This window comes from Marmota marmota, unplaced genomic scaffold, assembly GCF_001458135.2.
Source record: "Marmota marmota marmota unplaced genomic scaffold, marMar, whole genome shotgun sequence".
Taxonomy (NCBI): Eukaryota; Metazoa; Chordata; class Mammalia; order Rodentia; family Sciuridae; genus Marmota; species Marmota marmota.
In genome coordinates, this window is record NW_026000222.1 from 3,923,225 (window position 1) to 3,941,167 (window position 17,943).

At 59.4% G+C, this 17,943-nt stretch overlaps 1 protein-coding gene across 1 annotated transcript; it reads left to right on the forward strand.

Annotated features, from left to right (window-relative positions):
• The first annotated feature begins 1,604 nt into the window (after positions 1 to 1,604).
• On the forward strand, positions 1,605 to 17,932 carry Slc38a8 (solute carrier family 38 member 8). Its single transcript, XM_048792409.1, has 12 exons — positions 1,605 to 1,793; positions 2,330 to 2,421; positions 2,670 to 2,796; positions 3,960 to 4,179; positions 6,547 to 6,679; positions 7,436 to 7,537; positions 8,106 to 8,163; positions 11,680 to 11,794; positions 12,878 to 13,025; positions 13,403 to 13,611; positions 14,957 to 15,008; positions 16,728 to 17,932. The coding sequence occupies exons 1-12, from the start codon at positions 1,605 to 1,607 to the stop codon at positions 16,819 to 16,821; spliced, it is 1,539 nt and encodes a 512-aa protein (XP_048648366.1). The 3' UTR covers positions 16,822 to 17,932.
• Positions 17,933 to 17,943: the final 11 nt, after the last annotated feature.

Consider the following 17,943-nt stretch of genomic DNA (forward strand, 5'->3'; position numbering starts at 1 on the left):
CGTTCTCGAAAGCTGGGCTCTCAGCTCACACATGGTGGCAGCCCAAGTGCTGTGTGTGTCCTGAGCTCCTGGACCTCCAGCCCTGCTTCCTTCAACCTGTGCATGCATGCTGAGAAACTGGTCACAGCTGGTCAAGCATATATTAAGCTCGGCTGTGTGAGCCTTAAGGAGGTAACCAAATCAGAGGGTGGGACCTTAGGAGCACACAAGGAAAAAGCCTTTTGAGGCCCCCCTGGTGTCTGACAGGTGTGGGCTGGCCGGATGGGTGGGGCTCTGGGCATTGACATAGCTTACAGCCACGGTTCCCACAGGAGGTCCCCAGCCAGCAGCCTTAGTAGCACTGGGAACTCATCAGAAACGCAGGTTCCCAGGCCCCAGCCGGACCCGCTGGGGCAAAAGCACTGGGGAAGGGCTGCAGCCAGAACACGGCTGCCCCAGGGGACTCGGGTACAAGGGAGTGTAAGAATGGGAGGGGGCTGGCTTCCAGGAACCAACAGACTCCATTTCAAGACCGGACTTCGTGTGCCTCTTTCAGAGTGGGGCCAGTGCCACCTTTCTGCCATCTGAAGAGGGGGTCCCCTTCCAAGTGTGGTTCGGGACCAGCTGCAGCTGCCTCCCCATCAAGCTTGTTAGAGGTGAGGAGTCTGCCCCGTGGCAGGCCTCAGGTGAGAGGGAGCCCCGTGCTGGAGGAGCTCCCAGGGCAAGCGGGGGAGGGAAGCCCCTGGCACCCCACGTGGCACACCTGCTACAGATGAGGGTCTGGCCAGGAGTCATGTTGCCAATCCGCGGCAGGCTCAGCTCAGAGACCTCCACCCCACCCTCAGGCTGGGGGCCTCACAGGGGCCCCTGAGGGCGGGGCCCTGGAGAAGCCAGCTGAGCTCCTTCAGAGCCCTGGGAAGCCCCACCCCGAGGAGGGGCCTGTGGGGGTATCTTAAGACTCCCTGGTGAGGTCAGCTGTCTCAGAAGCTGCAAACTCTTGGCAAGGTGGCTCTGACCCCTTGTCCCTGTCTCCCTGGGCTTTGGGCCCTGACCCCACATGCCCTCTGGGGCCCCCTCCGTCATCAGCGGTCAGCCCATCCCTAGCTGAGGTGGGCTCTTTCTCGGCAGCCCTCCCTGCTCAAGCAATGCAGCAGAGGCAGCTGGAGGGAGCCTGAGACCTGTCCCTGGTGGCCGGGACTGTCTGGCCCCTTAGCGTTGGTATCTGTGGTAAGGACCAGGGCTTGGGGTGCCATGGGTGCAGAAGGTTGGAAGCTTGGTGGTGGTGGAGTGGGCTGAGGGTGGATGGGGGAGGGAGTTGGAGGACTGAAGCGGGGGAAGGACAGGGGGTCAGGATCACCACGGGGTTCAGAGAACAGAAGTGAGAATAAACGGGTAGAAAGTGGAGGGGTGGGGCAGAGGTCACGGAGCTAATGCCTGTGTGGCGCTTGGGACAGGCCAGGCCAGGCCGAGGAAGAGGGCTGCCGGGTGGGGTTGACCTGGGCTTTTAGCTTGTACCCACCTGACCTGGAGGGAGGAATCCGAGGTCTTGGGAATGAGACCTTAAGCTGTGAAGAACGGGAAGGCAAAGACTGCCCTTTCTCTCTGTCCCTCTGCTGTCCCCAGCCATGGAGGGACAGATCCGAGGAGGCAGAGGCCCTCCAGAAAAGCCCCTCCCTGCTGCTGCCAGCCGCAGCTTGTCCTCTGTGGGCGCCATCTTCATTCTCCTGAAGTCCGCGCTGGGAGCGGGGCTGCTCAGCTTCCCCTGGGCCTTCCACAAGGCCGGGGGCGTGGGGCCCGCCTTCCTGGTGGAGCTGGTAAGTCTCAGGAGGTGCTCTGGAGCCCTGTGTGGCTGCGTGGCCGCTTCGGCCTCCTGGGTGGGATCTGCAGGCTGCTTGCGCAGAGCTGCGTGTCTAGGAACCGGGCCTCTGGGGTCTTGCCCTCTATCTGCTTGGCTGATGGGGGAGGCCACAGTTCATCTCGTGGCCCTGGGCAGGAAACATTCTCCACCGTGGCTGGTGAGGTCAGTCAGAGCCGGGTGGTTCACAGGCAAAGTTCTGAGCACCCCGTACATGAATCTGGCTCTGCTGCTGGGAAGGAGCCACCTTCGGGCATCCTTTCTCCTCCAGAGCTGCCCAGGCCCCTGCCAGGAGCTCAGTGGGCAGAGGCGGGAGGGCTCCGATGGCTGCGGTGGAAGGAGGTCTAACTGGTGAACCTCAGACTCTTGGGAGTTGTGAAGGCCAGACCTGGGACAGATGGCCAGACTTTGCTGTCCTGCCGTCACTTCGTGGCCACTGGTCCTGGGGGAGGTTCTGGGCCGAAGCTCCTCTCACACTTCCTTCAACCCCCGAAGGTCTTTACTGAGCACCTGCTGGGTGTCAGGAACTTCTCTGGCACAGAGAAATGTGCTGTGGTCCTCACGGAGCCAGACATGACGGTGCTGGGGTGTGCAGAGCTGCGCAGCTGCCAGAGTCTGTTCCCCCAGCTGCTGGACAGAGCACCTCAGATGGGTGTTTAGTGCCCCAGGAACATCTTCCCACAGTCTGGAGGCCAGAGTCGGTCAAAGGTGTCAGAGGGGCCCACGGCCTCCATCCTCCTCTGGCCCCTGGAGGCCCAGGGCCCGCAGCTTGTGCGTGACCACCTCACTACAGACTCCACCTCCTGCTTTTCCTGGGGCCCCTCCTCTCTCCCAGAAGGATGCTCATCACTGGAATTGGGGCCAGCTGCATGATCCTGGCGACTTCACCTGAGGCTCTTAACAACATGCTTCAAGACTCTTCGTCGTCATTGACATCTGCAAAAACTAAGTCGAAGTCGCAGGTTTGCGGGTTGGGGCACCATCCCTGCACGTGGTGGACCATTCTCTGCAAAAATGGTGATCAGCAGCACACACAGCACAGGGTACTGTCATCAGAGCTATGCCGAGTGGAGGAAGCCAGATAGGGACACAGAACAGGGGGAAGGGGAGGTCAGGGGTTTCTTCCAGGGAAAGACAGGCAGAGCTGGCTGGAAGGGGCCTGCGGACCTTCCAGAGACTGTGGAACACTGTGTGCCAAAAGGAGTGGGTGACCACGTGCATCTCCTGTGCAACTCCGATGACACGGAAGGTCCTGCTCTTGATTCTGTGTAAATTCCATGGGGGGACTGGGAACACATCGCCCTCCGTAGCTGCGGGCAGCCGTGTCGGGGAAGCACACTGATAGCAGCAGCTGGCTTCAGATGCGTCCATCAGTGGAGGCTGCGAGCTGCAGAGGCCTGGCCAGTGGGTGGAGACTGAAGCCATGCACAGGAGCTGCTCCTGGCCCAAGCTGGGAAGTGGGTGTGGTGCTCACTGCAGAATCATTCTAACTCTCCTGTATGTTTGGAAATCATGGTAAACAGTGGGGAAGATATTTCAGCCGACATAGAGGGAGATTGGAGCACTGAAGGATGGCCACCACTTCTGGAGCACTCTCCCTGAGAGGGCACTGAGCTAGGCCTGTCCCCTGCCATGGTCAGGCCTGCTGAGGTGGGCAGGCTGTGCCCATTTCACAGAAGGAACAGCAGGGGCGGATGGTCTGGCCCCACACAGCAGGCCACACACAGTTAGATTCTGGGCCCGGGCCTGCTGTTCCTCCTTGGGTTCCTAACCACCGCACACACCCACACCCAGGCGACCCAAGGGAGTAGTTTAAACTCTCTGGACCCCTGTTGTCTCTTCTGTCCTGCTGGGGCAGGATGGGGTCAGAACCCAGGTCTGCAGAGCCAGAGTGGCCATTGGGCTCCACCTGCTCTGCAGCTCTGACTCGGGGCAGGGAGGGCTGGAAGCCCATCTGGTGGAGGCTGCAGGCTCCAGGCTCCACAGCCAGTCCCCAGCCCTGGCCTCCACAGAGGCCCAATGGAAGACCATTTGGTGGAGGCTGCAGGTTCCACAGCCAGTCCCCAGCCTGGCCTCCGCAGAGGCCCAGTGGAGGCCCTGGGGCTGCTGACCTGAGCATGCATAGTCCCACAGTCTTTCTCTGCAGGTCTCCTTGGTCTTCCTGATCAGTGGGCTGGTCATCCTGGGCTACGCGGCCTCTGTCAGCGGCCAGGCCACCTACCAGGGTGTGGTCCATGGGCTCTGTGGCCCCACCATCGGGAAACTGTGTGAGGCCTGCTTCATCATCAACCTGCTCATGATCTCCGTGGCTTTTTTCAGGGTAATTGGAGACCAGCTGGAGAAGTGTAAGTATCCTTGAAGAGTCAGAGTGGCCCAGGGTACAGAGCCCATAGTAAGTGGGACACAAGATACTGGGCAGGGCCCGAGGGGCTGCACATCCAAGTTCCCAACATGGTGGGGCAGGGAGACTCAAACTGATCATCAGCAGTAGGGCAGTGGTCATGAGCTGAACAGGAGAGACCATGCCTACATGGGATGTCCAGTGGTCGCAGCCCATTTCACAGACGGGGAGATGGAGCCAACTGCAAGAAATCCTTGCTGAAAAAGGCCCAGTAATGCCTTCAATTTTGAAATGCCTAAGTGACATGGACTCTTTCTGGTCCCCTGCTAAGACTTTTCCTCTAAGCACTGCCTTAGCAGCACCTTACCAGTGTCCATATGTTCTGCTCTCATTTTTATACCATTCTGAATATCTGCTAATTCTTGCTGTCATTTATTCTATAACTTATGGGATGTTTGAATTGTGTTGTTTAATTTCCGTTTGTTTGGAAGTTTTTTAGATCCTGTTTTGGTCTCTACCTTCATTATTTTGTGGACAGAGAACTTGGTAATTTCAACTGTTTTGTTTGTTTTTGCAGTGCTGGGGTTCCAACTGCTAGGCAAGCTAGGCAAGCGTTCTACACGGAGCCACACCCCAGCTGTCAGTCTTCCGAGATCTGTTGGGACTTGGTCTGTGTGTGGCCTAGCACTTGGTCTGTGTGTGGCCTAGCACTTGGTCAGCCTCGGCAGCACTCTGTGTGCTTGTGGGGAGCTGTGTTCTGCAGTTGCTGAGTGCAGCATGCAGGAACGGGTGTCAGGCCAGGTGGGCAGCAGCCCTGTGCAGGTCTCCTGTGGCAGCCCTGTTCATCTTTTTATCTTGTTCTAGTTATTTTCTCAATAGTTCAGCTGCAATTGCAGATTTGTCCATTTCTCCCTTTAATTCTGTCAATCTCTGCTTCTTGGTTTTTGAAGCTCTGTGATTAGGGACATTCTGTTATCGTTATGAAACATTCTGCCTTATCTCTGGGTGAGTCCACCTTCTCTGCTGTAGATAGGCCACTTGGCTCCCTTCAGATCAGGATGTGTGCAGTAGACATTGTTCCTTTTCTTGTACTTTGAACTTGACGGTGGCCTGGAATTTTAAAATGCATTTCTTGTAGACAGCATCTGTTCCGCTCTTGCATTTTTCTGTCATCTTGACAATCTCAAGACATTTAATTGGATTGTTTAGACTTAATTGGAATGTAATTAGTGATAGGGTTGGGTTTAAGTCTACCATTTACCATTTATTTTTCTCTGACCTTTGACCCCTGTGTGAAAAGGTCCCTGGCCATGGGATTTTGGAATTAAGGCCACCATGTCTTAGGAAACACTGTCATACAGCATCACAGTTGGTCTCCCTGACCCTCCTGGTGGGTGAGTGGCCACAGAGTGCCTTGCTTCTCTCAAGTTTCCTAGTGGTGAACTGCTAGTGCTGTGCTGAGGAGGGCTGAGGACCAGTGTTGGAGCACCGTGACCGTGGTGCTGATCAGGATGTGAGTTGCCCGCTTGACTGGGGTGGAGAGTACCGCCCATGTTTCTGGTTAGGTATTTGGGGATATGACTTTCTTTGGCAAGCCCAAAGCTCCTGGGAAGGCGAGCTAATTAGATGTTGGGGTGTTTAGGGGAGTCAGTAAGTTGGGTAAAAATGACCACTGTAAGTAATGCTGAGGACCTCAAGAAATATCCTAGAAACTGCACCTCTGAGAAGAATCTGGCATAGCCCTGACACTGAACTGGAGTTTCCTGGCGGCTAGGGAGCTGGTGGGTGAGCGCCTGCTCTTTCCCATGACCCACCTATGAGCTCCGGCATCCGCACCCTCGTAGCATCTCCAGCTCGGAGCACCTGCCCTGACGCTCCAGCTGCAGAACCTCACTGCCTCCTGCTGCAGTGGACGTCCTCTCCTGCCCCTCTGTCCTGCCTCAGATCTGCTCCATGTTAGCCCTCTAGCTGTGGCAGAATAGCAATAGCCCCAGCTTCTCTGTTATCCCTCCCCTGGAAGTGGGTGAGGTCTGAGCACCAAGTCCTCAAGTCAGGTAGGCTCTGGGACAGCTCTGTCCTGCAGATGGGCTGTCAGGAGGCTCCAGAGCAATCACCATCAGCTCAACACCCTTCCAAGATGCCCCGGTCCCCACGTGAGGCAGCCCTGGCTGGCTCAACTCTGCCCTAACTCTCCTGATTGGCGACCTGGGTCATGGTGTTCTAGACCACCAAGTGTGGGCTGCTGTTGTGCTGCAGCTAGGCCGTAGAGCAGCTCTCCACCAGAGTCACGGCCAGAAGTCCCCCGCAGGTCCCAGTCTGACCCCAGCCAGCCACCAAGCTCGTTGGCTCACTTGTGCCTTATCTCTGGCAGTGTGTGACTCCCTCCTGCCGGGCGGCCTGCAGCCGTGGTATGCCACCCAGCGCTTCACCCTGCCCACGCTCTCCATGCTGGTCATCCTGCCCCTGTCCATGCCACGGGACATCGCCGTCCAGAAATACACAAGGTACAGGGGCTGCAGACGCTTCCAGGCAGGGCAGCGTGCCAACTGGGTCTCCCCTTGGCGAATGCTGGCATTAGGAGGGACGAGGGGACCGCTGGGCTCTGGCTCCCCATTTGGAGAAGGGAAGGGATTGAAGCTTGTAGAAACGACACTCGCCCCTGGTGGGAAACACAAATCTGCAAGAAGCTTGCTGTGACATGACATTGTGTTCTTGAACTGTCACCGACTTGTCCTGCCCACAGCCACACACAAGAACAGAGACACGCACAGCTTTTTCTTGATTTTTTTTTTTTTCCCCCTGAGGCTTTGGGTTTACTATTGAAGAAAGGAGCGTGGGGCACCTCACCCAGGCTGCACAGGCCTTTCCCCTCAGGGCATGTGAGCAGAGGTAGATTTTTGCCTCTGGAACAATAGACGTGGCAGGCCACAGAGCTTCTGTGCCACGGTCTTCTCCTCTTCCTGAGGTTGACCACTGGTACCCTGACCTGGGTGCCAAGTCTGAGCAGCTGACTGGCCTTTGTTAGTGAGGGGCAAGTTATCATCTCCGAGGACGCCAGTGACATTAAAAACTCCACATGCCCAGCCTCTTGGCCTGAGTGGCCAGTGCTGCTGCCCTTTGTACAGATGAGGGGACGCATGCTCAGGAGGAGAATGCGACCACGCTGGCCAGGGAGGGCAGGAATTTGGATGCCAGTGTGCACCTCTCTGCGCTGGCTGTCGCCCAGTGTTGGCACCCTGACGCCCACCCGTCTGTGTCAGCACCCTAGGCACCCTGGCCTCCTGTTACCTGGCCCTGGTCATCACAGTGCAGTACTACCTCTGGCCCCATGGCCTCGTGCAGGAGCCCCGTCCTTCCCTGAGGTGAGTCTGCGCAGACAGCTCTTCGTGGCTTCCAGAGGGAGGCCCCCGGGGAGCCTGCATGTGGGACTTCTGGGCTTTCCTGCAGGGCCCTGGCCCTTCCTGTGAGGTCTCTCTCTTTCCTTATGCGTGACAAGGCCAAGGAAAGCCCCCTTCCTTCTTTAGAAAGGTTGCAGCCATCCCAAGGGATGACCAGCTACAGGCCCAGGCCACACAGGTGCTGAAGGCCACACTAGCCTGGGGCTCCTGGCCATGGTAGATGTGTCCCTACAGGGGGATGCAGCAAAACCCAGCAGCCAGGTTACTTGGGCAGAGGGGACCGTGAGGAGGCTAAGCTGGTGGGCCACTCAGCCAGGACAGAAAGTGGCAGAGCACTCGCCTCGCATGTAGAAGGCACTGGGTTTGATCCTCAGGAATTGTGTCCATCCTCAACTAAAAGAAATTAAAAAAAAAAAAAAACTCGTAGCTGTACTCAGGTAGGGCCTCTGGCATGGTTTAAAATTCATCCTCTCGAGTTGCGAGTGATTTGAGTTCCCCTTCCTTAACAAACGCCTGTTCTTGTGACTTGCAGCCCTCCGCCCTGGACGTCTGTGTTCAGTGTCTTCCCCACGATCTGCTTCGGTTTTCAGGTGAGTTCAGAGTGTGGCCGTTTCCGAGGCTCCCTGCTCCTGTCAGGGAGAAGTCCGAGGACTTGTTCTAGGGTGCCATGGGCTCTCGGCACCCACAGTGTTGGCCAGAGGCTGTCTTCAGAGACTAAGTCAGTGGGTTGGCGTCTGGCTTCCCTGGCGGGTTGTGAATTGTCATTGAACTTGGGAACCTAGTCCTCACCAGCAGCAGCTCCATCTGTACTAGGTTTGCAGTAGAGTGTGGGGACCTGGAGCCTGTCCCCCTCTGCAGAGTGCTGACAGACTGTCACCATGCGGGCAGGCCTGGGGCTGCCCTCCTATGCTCCAGGACACCATGCCTGCAGGTGGTTTGTCCCAGGGGCCAGGTGAGAAGGATCGTGTCTCGTGAGGTTCACTGTTTGGAGGGACCAAGTGGCAGAGGCAGGCGAGGAGTGAAGGCAGCTGGTGTGGCCCCCCCAGCAGAGGCGGGGGCAAGGACTCTGGAAGGATGGGGGTGCAGCCAGGTGGAGGAGGGTCCGCCAGGCGGAGGCCGCAGCACAGGGAGCCCCCAGCATGCCAGCCTGGGCAGGCGGAGGGCGGTGGTGGAGGAGGGGCGGCCCACGCCCCCTCTGTGGAACTGGGGCTCCCTGCTCTCCTGGCAGCTGCCACCTTTTTTCGTGGTTTGCTTTGGGGAAGTTTTGCCTCCATCTCCTAAAAACAACCACCTCCCCTCCACTGATGCCACCCCCAACCACAGGACTCTGCAAAGTAAAACCCAGCTCCGAGGACTGGCGCAGTCCAGCTTTCAGCCTCGAGTGCCCTCCCCCCCCCCCCCGACCAGCCGGTCCGTCTGCTGTCGTCTTGCCTTTTTTTTTTTTTTTTGAGAAGCATTTTTGGAATATCTGAAACACTCCTGTTTCTCATCTTTATTACCGACTCGGTGCCGCTGCTGGGGTTCCGCCAGCAGTTCAGGCGATTTTCTCACACCCAACATCTTGGGAGATGTGCAGCGTGGATTTGCTGTTGGCTGTGATCTGGTCTAGCGTGGCTGCCCCTCCTGGCCCCGGCCACGGCCACATGGTGGGCGCCTGGCCCTGGCTTCACCTTTGTCTTGGCTGCCCCAGCTCTCCTAGCAACCAGGCCGGCTCCGTTTCCAAGGACACCCGCTGCGCTGCTTGGCTGCCTGACAGCGGGGGCAGGGTTAGGCCAGAGGTGGGGGGAAAAGAGATGATGGAGGCTGAGCAGCTCGGGGAGGGGCAGGTGGGCCTGTTGTCCTCAGGAACGGACCTCATTCAAACCGCCACCAGGCGCAGTTAGCAGTGGACGGTCCCTCCCGCATGGCCTGTGCAGGCTGGGTGTGGGGCCTGAGGAACAGAGGGGCTGCCCGGATGATTCCAGCCGCCCAGGCCTCCCTGGGACTTCTGGGTTTGGTTTTACCTCTTTGTTGAGGGGCAGGTCACTTATTGTATGACCCGCCCTTCTGAAGCGCACAAGTTGACGGAGTCACAGGCCTACAGCTGCCACCACCATCAATTTCAGAACATGTTTGTCAGGCCCCAAAAGAGCCCCCTAAGTGTCAGCAGCCGCTCTGCCTCCCTCTCCCAGCCCCCAAGGACCTCTGACCTGCTCTGTCCCTGGGTCTCCCCTTATATGCCTTTCATATACGTGGGACCAGTGACGTGGCACTGCGTCTTCCCCTCGGCACCATGTTTCCTTCACGTGGTGCGTGTCTGCTCCCTTCCTCGCTATGGCCCAAGTAGCGTCCCACCCAGCAGTCAGCCACAGTCTCTGTGTCTGGTGTCCCCACCTCTGCTTGGCCTCTGTCACAGAGCAGCTGTGAGCCTGCACACACCAGCCCCCTCACCCCAACTGCCCTGCAGAGCAGCCACCCTGAGGGCCCCTCTTTGTCACCCGCCGTCAACAGACAGAAGCCCCATGCAGGAGCACAGGGAAGGAGGCTTCCTGGTGCGTCCAGCACCCTGAGGTCTGCCCCCACGTTGGGCCCCGCCGTGCCTCTGCACACAGAACTGAAAGCAGAGCCTGGGATGCGGGGGCACCTGGGGTCTGCTGTGAACAGGGGACGGTGTGTGGACGAGCACCCTCAGGTCATGGCCGGGCGGAACTCCTGGCCGTCTGGGAAGTGTGCGTCCCAGGAGCGCCCCAGCATGGAGGAGCTGCGGGCCTCATCCAGAGTCTGCTGCCCGTGGCGGGGGGCTTGGGGCTCGGCTAGCCTGTGGCCTTCATCTCCTGGGGTTCAGGGAGACCCCAGGGAGAAAGCAGGCACACAGCTGCCCCAAGGGAGGTGCACCAGGGCTCACCCAGGTGGGGCCCGGAGGGATGAGGCCAGTGTGCTGCCCCCACCTCTGAGAGGGGAGCTCCATGACAGGGCACTGTGGCCGGCTTGCTGACACTGTATTCCCAGCACGCACCAGCATCTGAGTGACACGGAGCCTGGGACAGGGAGGGACAAGGGTGGCTGCCGGGGAAGTTGGGAAACTTGGTTAACTAAACATGGTTAACTATGGTATGGTTGTCAGCCATGCCAGGCTCTGGGCAGCCCCAGATCGGCAAGGTGGCCACAGTCATGATCATGCAGCTGATGGCTGCTGAACACCAGACCCAAAGGAGCACTTGTTGGGGCCAAGTGTGAGAGGGGACGCTGGGTCCAAGCAGGATGAGTAGGGCTGGGTGGCAGGTCAGCTGCAGAGGGGCGCAGGAGGGCCCTGCTCAGTGAGTGACCAGTGGGGCGGTGGTGAGCAAGGAACCAGGTGATGAGACCCTACCTGGGAGCTGGGAGCCTGGAGTGCGGAGTGTGTGAGAGGAGGCAGCATCCATCCACCCTGGCTGCTCTGCCGTGCCAGTGCCACGTCTGCCCGAGTGCAACACCCAACCACAGGGGCTCTTGCATCCCCTGCACGGTTTATGTGGCAAGTCCTGTAAGAGGTGACATGTTGCACATGAAGTATTCAGGTTTAAGTCTGCTCCTGAGTGACGCTGTCCACTCCGGGAGGCCCCTCGCTGCCTTTTCCCACCAGTGGCACCCATTCTACCTGAACCACTGTTCCGCCATCTGTCACCTAGAGCAGAGATGCTCCTGAGTGACGTTTGGCCACATCTGGAGACGTTTGGGCTGTCACAAATGGGGGCATCCAGGGGATCACAGCTGGAGTGCTACACACAATCCTTCAGTGCACAGAGCAGCCCCCACCAAGAGACTACCTGCACCCACAAAGCCAGTAGTGCTGAGGTCAGGAACCCTGCTACAGACTTGTCTGAACTTCACCCCGCGGCATGCTCTCCCGCCTGGCCCTGTGTTCATGGTGGCATGCCTGTGAGTCTTCTGGGCTCAGGTAGCGAGCTGGGCTCCATCTTTTTGGAGCCATGCAGTCTTGCCTGTGTGAGTCTCCCGTGGTCTATTTATGTCTTCTGCTAATGCTGGACACACAGGGTGCTCCCCGCCTTTGGGCAGTATTCCCAGTTGTTCAGGTGGTCCTGACGCCTGCTGACCTGAGTCTCGCTGACCACACTTCTGCCCTCCAGTGTCACGAAGCCGCCGTCTCCATCTACTGCAGCATGCGCAGCCAGAGCCTCTCCCACTGGGCCCTGGTCTCCGTGCTGTCCCTGCTGGCCTGCTGCCTCATCTACTCACTGACAGGTAGGACCCTGCGGGGCACCCAGGGGTGGGCAGGGCGTGGCAGAAGGAAGGGGAGCCACAGCTCTACAGTTTCCATTCTGAGCGCCCCACAGGAACAGGCCCCGCTCGGAGATGAATAAATGCAGCTCAGAGGGCCCCGGGGCTTGCCCAGGGCCTCACAACTAGATGTGCAAAGCTGAGAGTCACCCTCTGCTGTCCTCAAAGCCCCTGCTCCTGTGCCCATGCCCCTCCTGCTCTCAGAGACAGCAGCAGTGCAGCCCTCGTGACACCACATCGGGGTGGTTCGCAAGACACTTGCAGCTGACAGGCTCGGGTGCTTACGAACTCTGCAAGACAGGCAGCGGATCCTCAGATGTGTGGCTTAGAAAGGGGCCATGACATGCCTGAGGTCACGGGCACATTGCAGCACAGAGCCAGGTCTGAGGTGGGGCGGGATGACTTCTGGCCACTTCCCAGCCTGGTGGCTTTTTAATCCACCTGTTGGAGCCTCTGATTTGGAAAGGCTCGGGCTGCAGCAGGCCTGCCAGGCAACTTTGGACTTCTGAAGCCACCCTAAGGGAACTCAGCAGAGCAGGGCTTGTCGGTCTAGCCCCGAGTCGGAGGACACCCAGAGCTGGCAGACCCCCTTCAGAAAGAGCCCTGAGCAAAGCCAAGAAGGCCTCAGCTCCTGGCCAGAGGGTGTGCTTTAGGGCAGGTGTGACCCTGGTCACTGAGGCCAGGGGATTGTCCTTGAGTCCCAGGCCACCATAACAGCTGTGTGGTTCTGGGTGGCCACTGACCCGGGGCTGTCCGAGGAGCGGGCCGGGCTGGAGCAGGTTGGGTTTTCAAGCACTGAGCCTCCAGCCTCCGCCCACTCTGGGCAGGCCCCTGGCACCAACTGTGAGCAGACACCAGGGCTGGGCGGGAGTGCAACCCAGGGGCATCACGTGCAGGCTGAGGGCCAGCAGGACGCCCTTGGAGAAGGGCGGGATGGGAGCCCTTCTGGAACCTTCCCTCAGCTCCCAGGGAAACCCGTGGGCCCTGTGTGTTGGGGGGTTGGCCTTCTCCGTCTGAAGTGTGCTGGATGCTGTGCTCCTGCCGCAGGGGCTTATGGCTTCTTAACGTTTGGGACCGGAGTTTCTGCTGACATCCTGATGTCCTACCCGGGTGATGACGTGGCCATCATCGTCGCCCGGGTCCTCTTCGCCGTCTCCATTGTGACCGTCTACCCCATTGTGCTCTTCCTGGGGAGGTGAGCCGGGCGGGGGTGGCTGGCAACTAGTGGGCGGGTTCAGCCTGTGGTGGGGCTGTGTTATCTCAGAGGAGAGAGGAGGAAACCAGGCACGGAGGGCCTGGGGAGCTTACCCAGAGCTGCCCAGAGCTGCCCAGTGCTGCCCAGTGAGCGCCAACCAGGACTGGGCCGAGCCACACGCGCTGGACCTTCCCCCGGTGCTGCACTCTGCTGGCAGCCCATCTGACAGTCGCTGAGCCCCTGAGGGTTGGGGGTCCCCTGGGGAGTAAGCACCTGGGGGCAGAACGGGGGACCAGAGGAGGACTTGGGGACTGGCAGTGCCCAGCACTGGCTGGGGCCCCTGGAGTGCCATGTTTCTGGGTCGGCACGGTCTCCAGGTCTGTGATGCAGGATTTTTGGACAAGGAGCTGCAGAGGGACTCAGGGGCCCCTGGTGCTAGCTGACCCCACGGGGCCGTGGGTTCGAGTGCCGCTGACCATATTGTGGGTCGCTGTGACACTGGCCATGGCCCTGTTCCTGCCCGACCTCAGCGAGATCATTGGCATCATCGGGGGCATCAGCTCCTTCTTCATCTTCATCTTCCCGGGTGAGTGGCCGCCTCCAGGCTGGCCCAGCTCTGTGGGGCCTCAAGGTTCCGTGGGGTGGGAGCCCTGTGGGCAGGCTGCGGGCCCCAGGCAGGCCCCTGGTCACCAGGCATGCGGCCTGAGGCTTTGCACACCTGCCCTGGTTGAGCAGCTCAAGATCCCACGGATGGGGAGGCCCAGGCCAGAGTCCCAGGAGGCTCAGCTGGAGCGTGGCAGGGCCGAGCCCACCGCAGCTTTGTCCACATGCCACTGCTGCCTCTTACTGCAGGGTGAGGCTTGATTTTTTAATTGCAGCGAAACTCACATAGCTCCAGGTGCAAAAGACCCGAGGGACGTCCCCACCCGTCCCGGAACTGGAGGCACACTCCCTTTCCCCAGGCGAGGGCTTCCTGAGAGACCTCCCAGTGTTGGCACGCATTCCAGTCCCAACCCGGCGTTCTCCCCAAAGGAACCCAGCCAGGGCCAGCAGGGGCGTGCTTCAGGGCCCGAGGGGCCCTGGGGGGACAGCTGAGGCCCACAGGCCTGCAGTTCTGCTGGGAGAGCAGCCACATTGAGCAGATGGTAAAATTGGGGAGCCTGTAGCCAGACACCCTCAATGCCGCAGTCCAGCTGCCATGTCAAACAGGGAGGCCGGTGCCCCTGGGTGGATCTCCAGAGACCCAACGGGAAGTGAAGTTCAACTTGGGGCCAGGTAGAAGGGCAGCGAGGGCGTCACCAACAGCCTTGGGGGACAGATGTTGACATGGAGGGCTGGGGAGAAGCTGGGTATCAAGAGGCTGAGGACACTTACAGAGTGGGAGCAGCAGGCTATCTGGTGGGTTGAGCTTGGGGTGGACAGGTGGAGGGGGGCTTCCTCCATCCTGGGAAGAGCTCTCCCAGCCGCGCGCCCTGAGCTCCTATCTGGGCGCCGTATTCCGGTTTAGCTCGTGCTGGGTGCCTTGAGTCCCAGCCCTCCCATGCGGGCTGGAGGTCGGTGGTGGGGATCCCGTGGGCCCTCCAGAGCTACTTTAAAACAGGTACACATAGGCAAAGGAAAAGAAGCCGTGTCTCCCAGCCGCTGAGTGCCTCCAGGTGCCAGCCTCATCTGCGCCATACCCTCACTGACGCTGCTGTGGGCGGTGTTGTCACTGTCCCTGAGAGACTGAGGCTCTAGAGGCCATTGTCACCACTGGCCAAGGTGTTGGAGGGGTGCTGAGCTGAACTCCCCCCACCTGCCTGACTCCAAGTTGAGCCTCAGGCCCCCACATTGTGCCACCTGGCCAGGAGGGACTGGCCTGTGGGCCACCTGTGGGAAAGTCCTCGAGGGGCCCCTGAGGTCACCTGGGTGCTGACTGCATCTCTTCACAGGTCTGTGCCTCATCTGTGCCGTGGGCGTCGAGCCCATAGGACCAAGAGTCAAGTGAGTGTCCTCAAAGCCAGGATGGTGGCTCGGGTGTGCCCATGGACTTAGGAGTGAGAGTGCTTCTGTCCACCCTCCTCCTGTGGGGAGGGGGCATCCCCATGGTAAGAGGGTAGCTGAGCCAGATGGGTGCCCAGCCAGCAGTGCCCAGCCAGCAGTGCCCGGCCTATGCACATCCACCCGGTCCTGGCTATTTGGCTAGACCCAGGGCAGGACAGGCTGCCTGCTGGTGGAGTCGGGGAGCTGCGGTGGCAGGCTGGACCCAGGGCTACATACAGTGTCCTCAGACAGCAGGTCTTGCTGGTGCCCTAGGTGCGGCCACGCTGGGCCTGTTACACACCACCACCGTCCTTCTGGGGAGCCTCCACTGGTCAGGAGACGACAGGACAGAGTGGGGCTGGTTCCCATTCACAGGTGCAAAGACAGAGACTGGGCAGGTGGGGACATGCTGCTCTAGCGTTTTAGGGCCACCAGAGCAGATTCGCACCTCCTGAGGCCGAACGCAAGGAAAGTGCCCTCTCCCAGCCCTGGGGACCAGCCTGGGCTCAGGCTGCCCACTCTGCAGGCTGCTGGTGGCCGCTGTGTCCTTGGCTTGTAGCTGCTGCACCCGTGTCTGCCTCCGTCCTCCTGTGGCCATCTGCTCTGGGTCTCAAGTCCCCCACTGCCCTTCTCTTAGAAGGACATCTCCTCACAGATCCTCATGCCGTCACTTCTGCAAAGACCTGTTTCCAAAGAGGTCACACCCATGGGTCCCAGGTGGACGTGAGCCTTGGGGGACACATTTAGCCCTATTCAGACACTCTGAAGTCACAACAGCCAGGGTGTGGCCTGGCTGTGTCCCTGTCCCCCAGCCCCTCTGGACTCGAGCTCAGCTTCTCCAAAGAGCAGGCTCAGCGTGGCTTCTCCCCACCTGAGCCCAGAGCTGACCCTGGCCATCTGGCACCCTAATGGCATGTCTCTGGTGCGCTCTTTGGAATCTTGCTCTTGGTCTCTGTCCCATGATCCATGCTCATCACGGTTTTTATTGGAGAGCTTTCAAGACGATTTTCTTCCTAAGCTGCTCTCGTCCTCCTGAACCACCGAGTGGCTTCAAGGGGTGCTGTGGCTGGGGTCACACCTGCCGTACCCCCACTGTGTGCGTGGGTGGCACTGACATGTGCTCACCAGAGATGCCCCTCCTGGCCCCTGGGTCCTCCTAGCCTCTGTTGACAGGGCCAGAGCCATCTCTGGCCACCCTGCTGTTGGTGGGAATCTTCTTGTTGCCCCACCTCCTTGACTCACCTGATTATATTAGGAAGCTTGCGAATGTGGCCCTGGCAGCCAGTCCCCACCCCACACCTCCACCACCCTCCTCCCCCAGTGGGTGTGTGACTGTGACTTACAGCTTCTATCTCATCCCTCATTGGGAGGCTTAAGTAGATGAGAAGAGGGGAGTTTGAAACAGAGCCCCTCACCCCTCAGTTTCTTTTTCTCTGATAAAATATTGGGGAGAAACAAGATTATGAACTAAGAGATGGAGAGAGGAGGTTTTGGGAAATGCCTGGGTACTTTATTTCCCAAAGTTGACTCAGAAACCCATCCCCTCAGGTAAAGGAGAGAAAAGAATTTTCTCAAAACCGGTGACTCCCCTGGGGTCCAGCAGCACGTTTCCAGGCCGGCTTCGCTCGTGGGTGCAGGGCCGGCTGTGCCCGGCGCTGACGTGGTGCATTGAATTGGCAGGTGCTGCTTGGAGGCCTGGGGCGTGATCTCTGTGCTGCTGGGCACCTTCATCTTTGGGCAGAGCACAGTGGCAGCTGTCCTGGAGCTGCTCTGAGCAGCCCCCACAGGTGACCTGTGCAGCTCCCACCTCTATCCCTGAGACCGATGCAGGTTTCATCATGAAGATGCTGGGCAGACAGACAGCTTCCGCCTTCCAGGCTGCCCGTGGACTCTGCTCCTTCCAGGATTTCTGGTGAGGAAAGACGGAATTAGGTTCTGGCAGCTGCTGTGACAAACCACCACACACAATGACTCAAAGCAACATTAGCGTGTTGCTTCCAGTCTGGAGGCCAGATTTTGCAGTGGAGGTCTGGTGGGCCGTGCTCTCTTACTGTTGGTGGCTGTTGGTGCTCCTCCGTGACCCTGGCTTGCAGATGTCACTCAGTCTCTGCTTTCGTCTTCACCTGGCCACCTCCCCTTTGTGTGTCCAAATCTCCTCCTCCCTACAAGGATACCAGCCCTTCGTTCGGGGCCATCCTCATTAAGTATGTCCTCCTCTGAACTTGACTGCATCTCGTCTCAGTTACTCAATTAGGATGTATAAAGATCCAGTCTCCAAATAAGGTCACATTGGCAAGGGCTGGGGGAAGGGCTTCAGCTACCTTGGGGACAGGACTCGGCCCAGGACACAGAGGTGGGAGCTGAGGCTTTGGGTGTATTGATCAAGGTGAGGGCAACGGGAGCCCAGGAGGAGACTTGGGGGCACGACTTGGGGGCATCCCTCGGGGGGCAGTGGAGGGGTGAGCCCTCTGCCCAGGGCCTGGACCAGAAGGTGCGCAGGTGCGGCCCAGCGTGGGTCCCAGGAGACGCCTTCCCTGCCACTCGCTCTGCCTGGAGAGCCCAGGAGCCGAGTGGGCCCATCGCCCTGTAGCTCCCTCCTGGCCCCACCCTGTCCCCTGTCCCTGGCAGGAGTCAGCCTGCTGCCGAGAGTGTCAGGGCAGAGGGTCCTTCAGAAGAGCGCTTTCCCCTGGGCAGGACGCGACCAGGCAGTGGCCTGTGCCCTTCCCATGTATGTCACACACGGCGTCTGTGACCCAGTGAGGTCGATGGTGACAGGACTGTGTGTGTGCCAGCCTGTCCACGTGCACTGTCTAAACGCCACGCTGTAATTCACACACTGTGAGACCCCCCCCCCCAAGGTGCACAGTCCAGGCCACTTGGCGTGTTCAGTCCACGC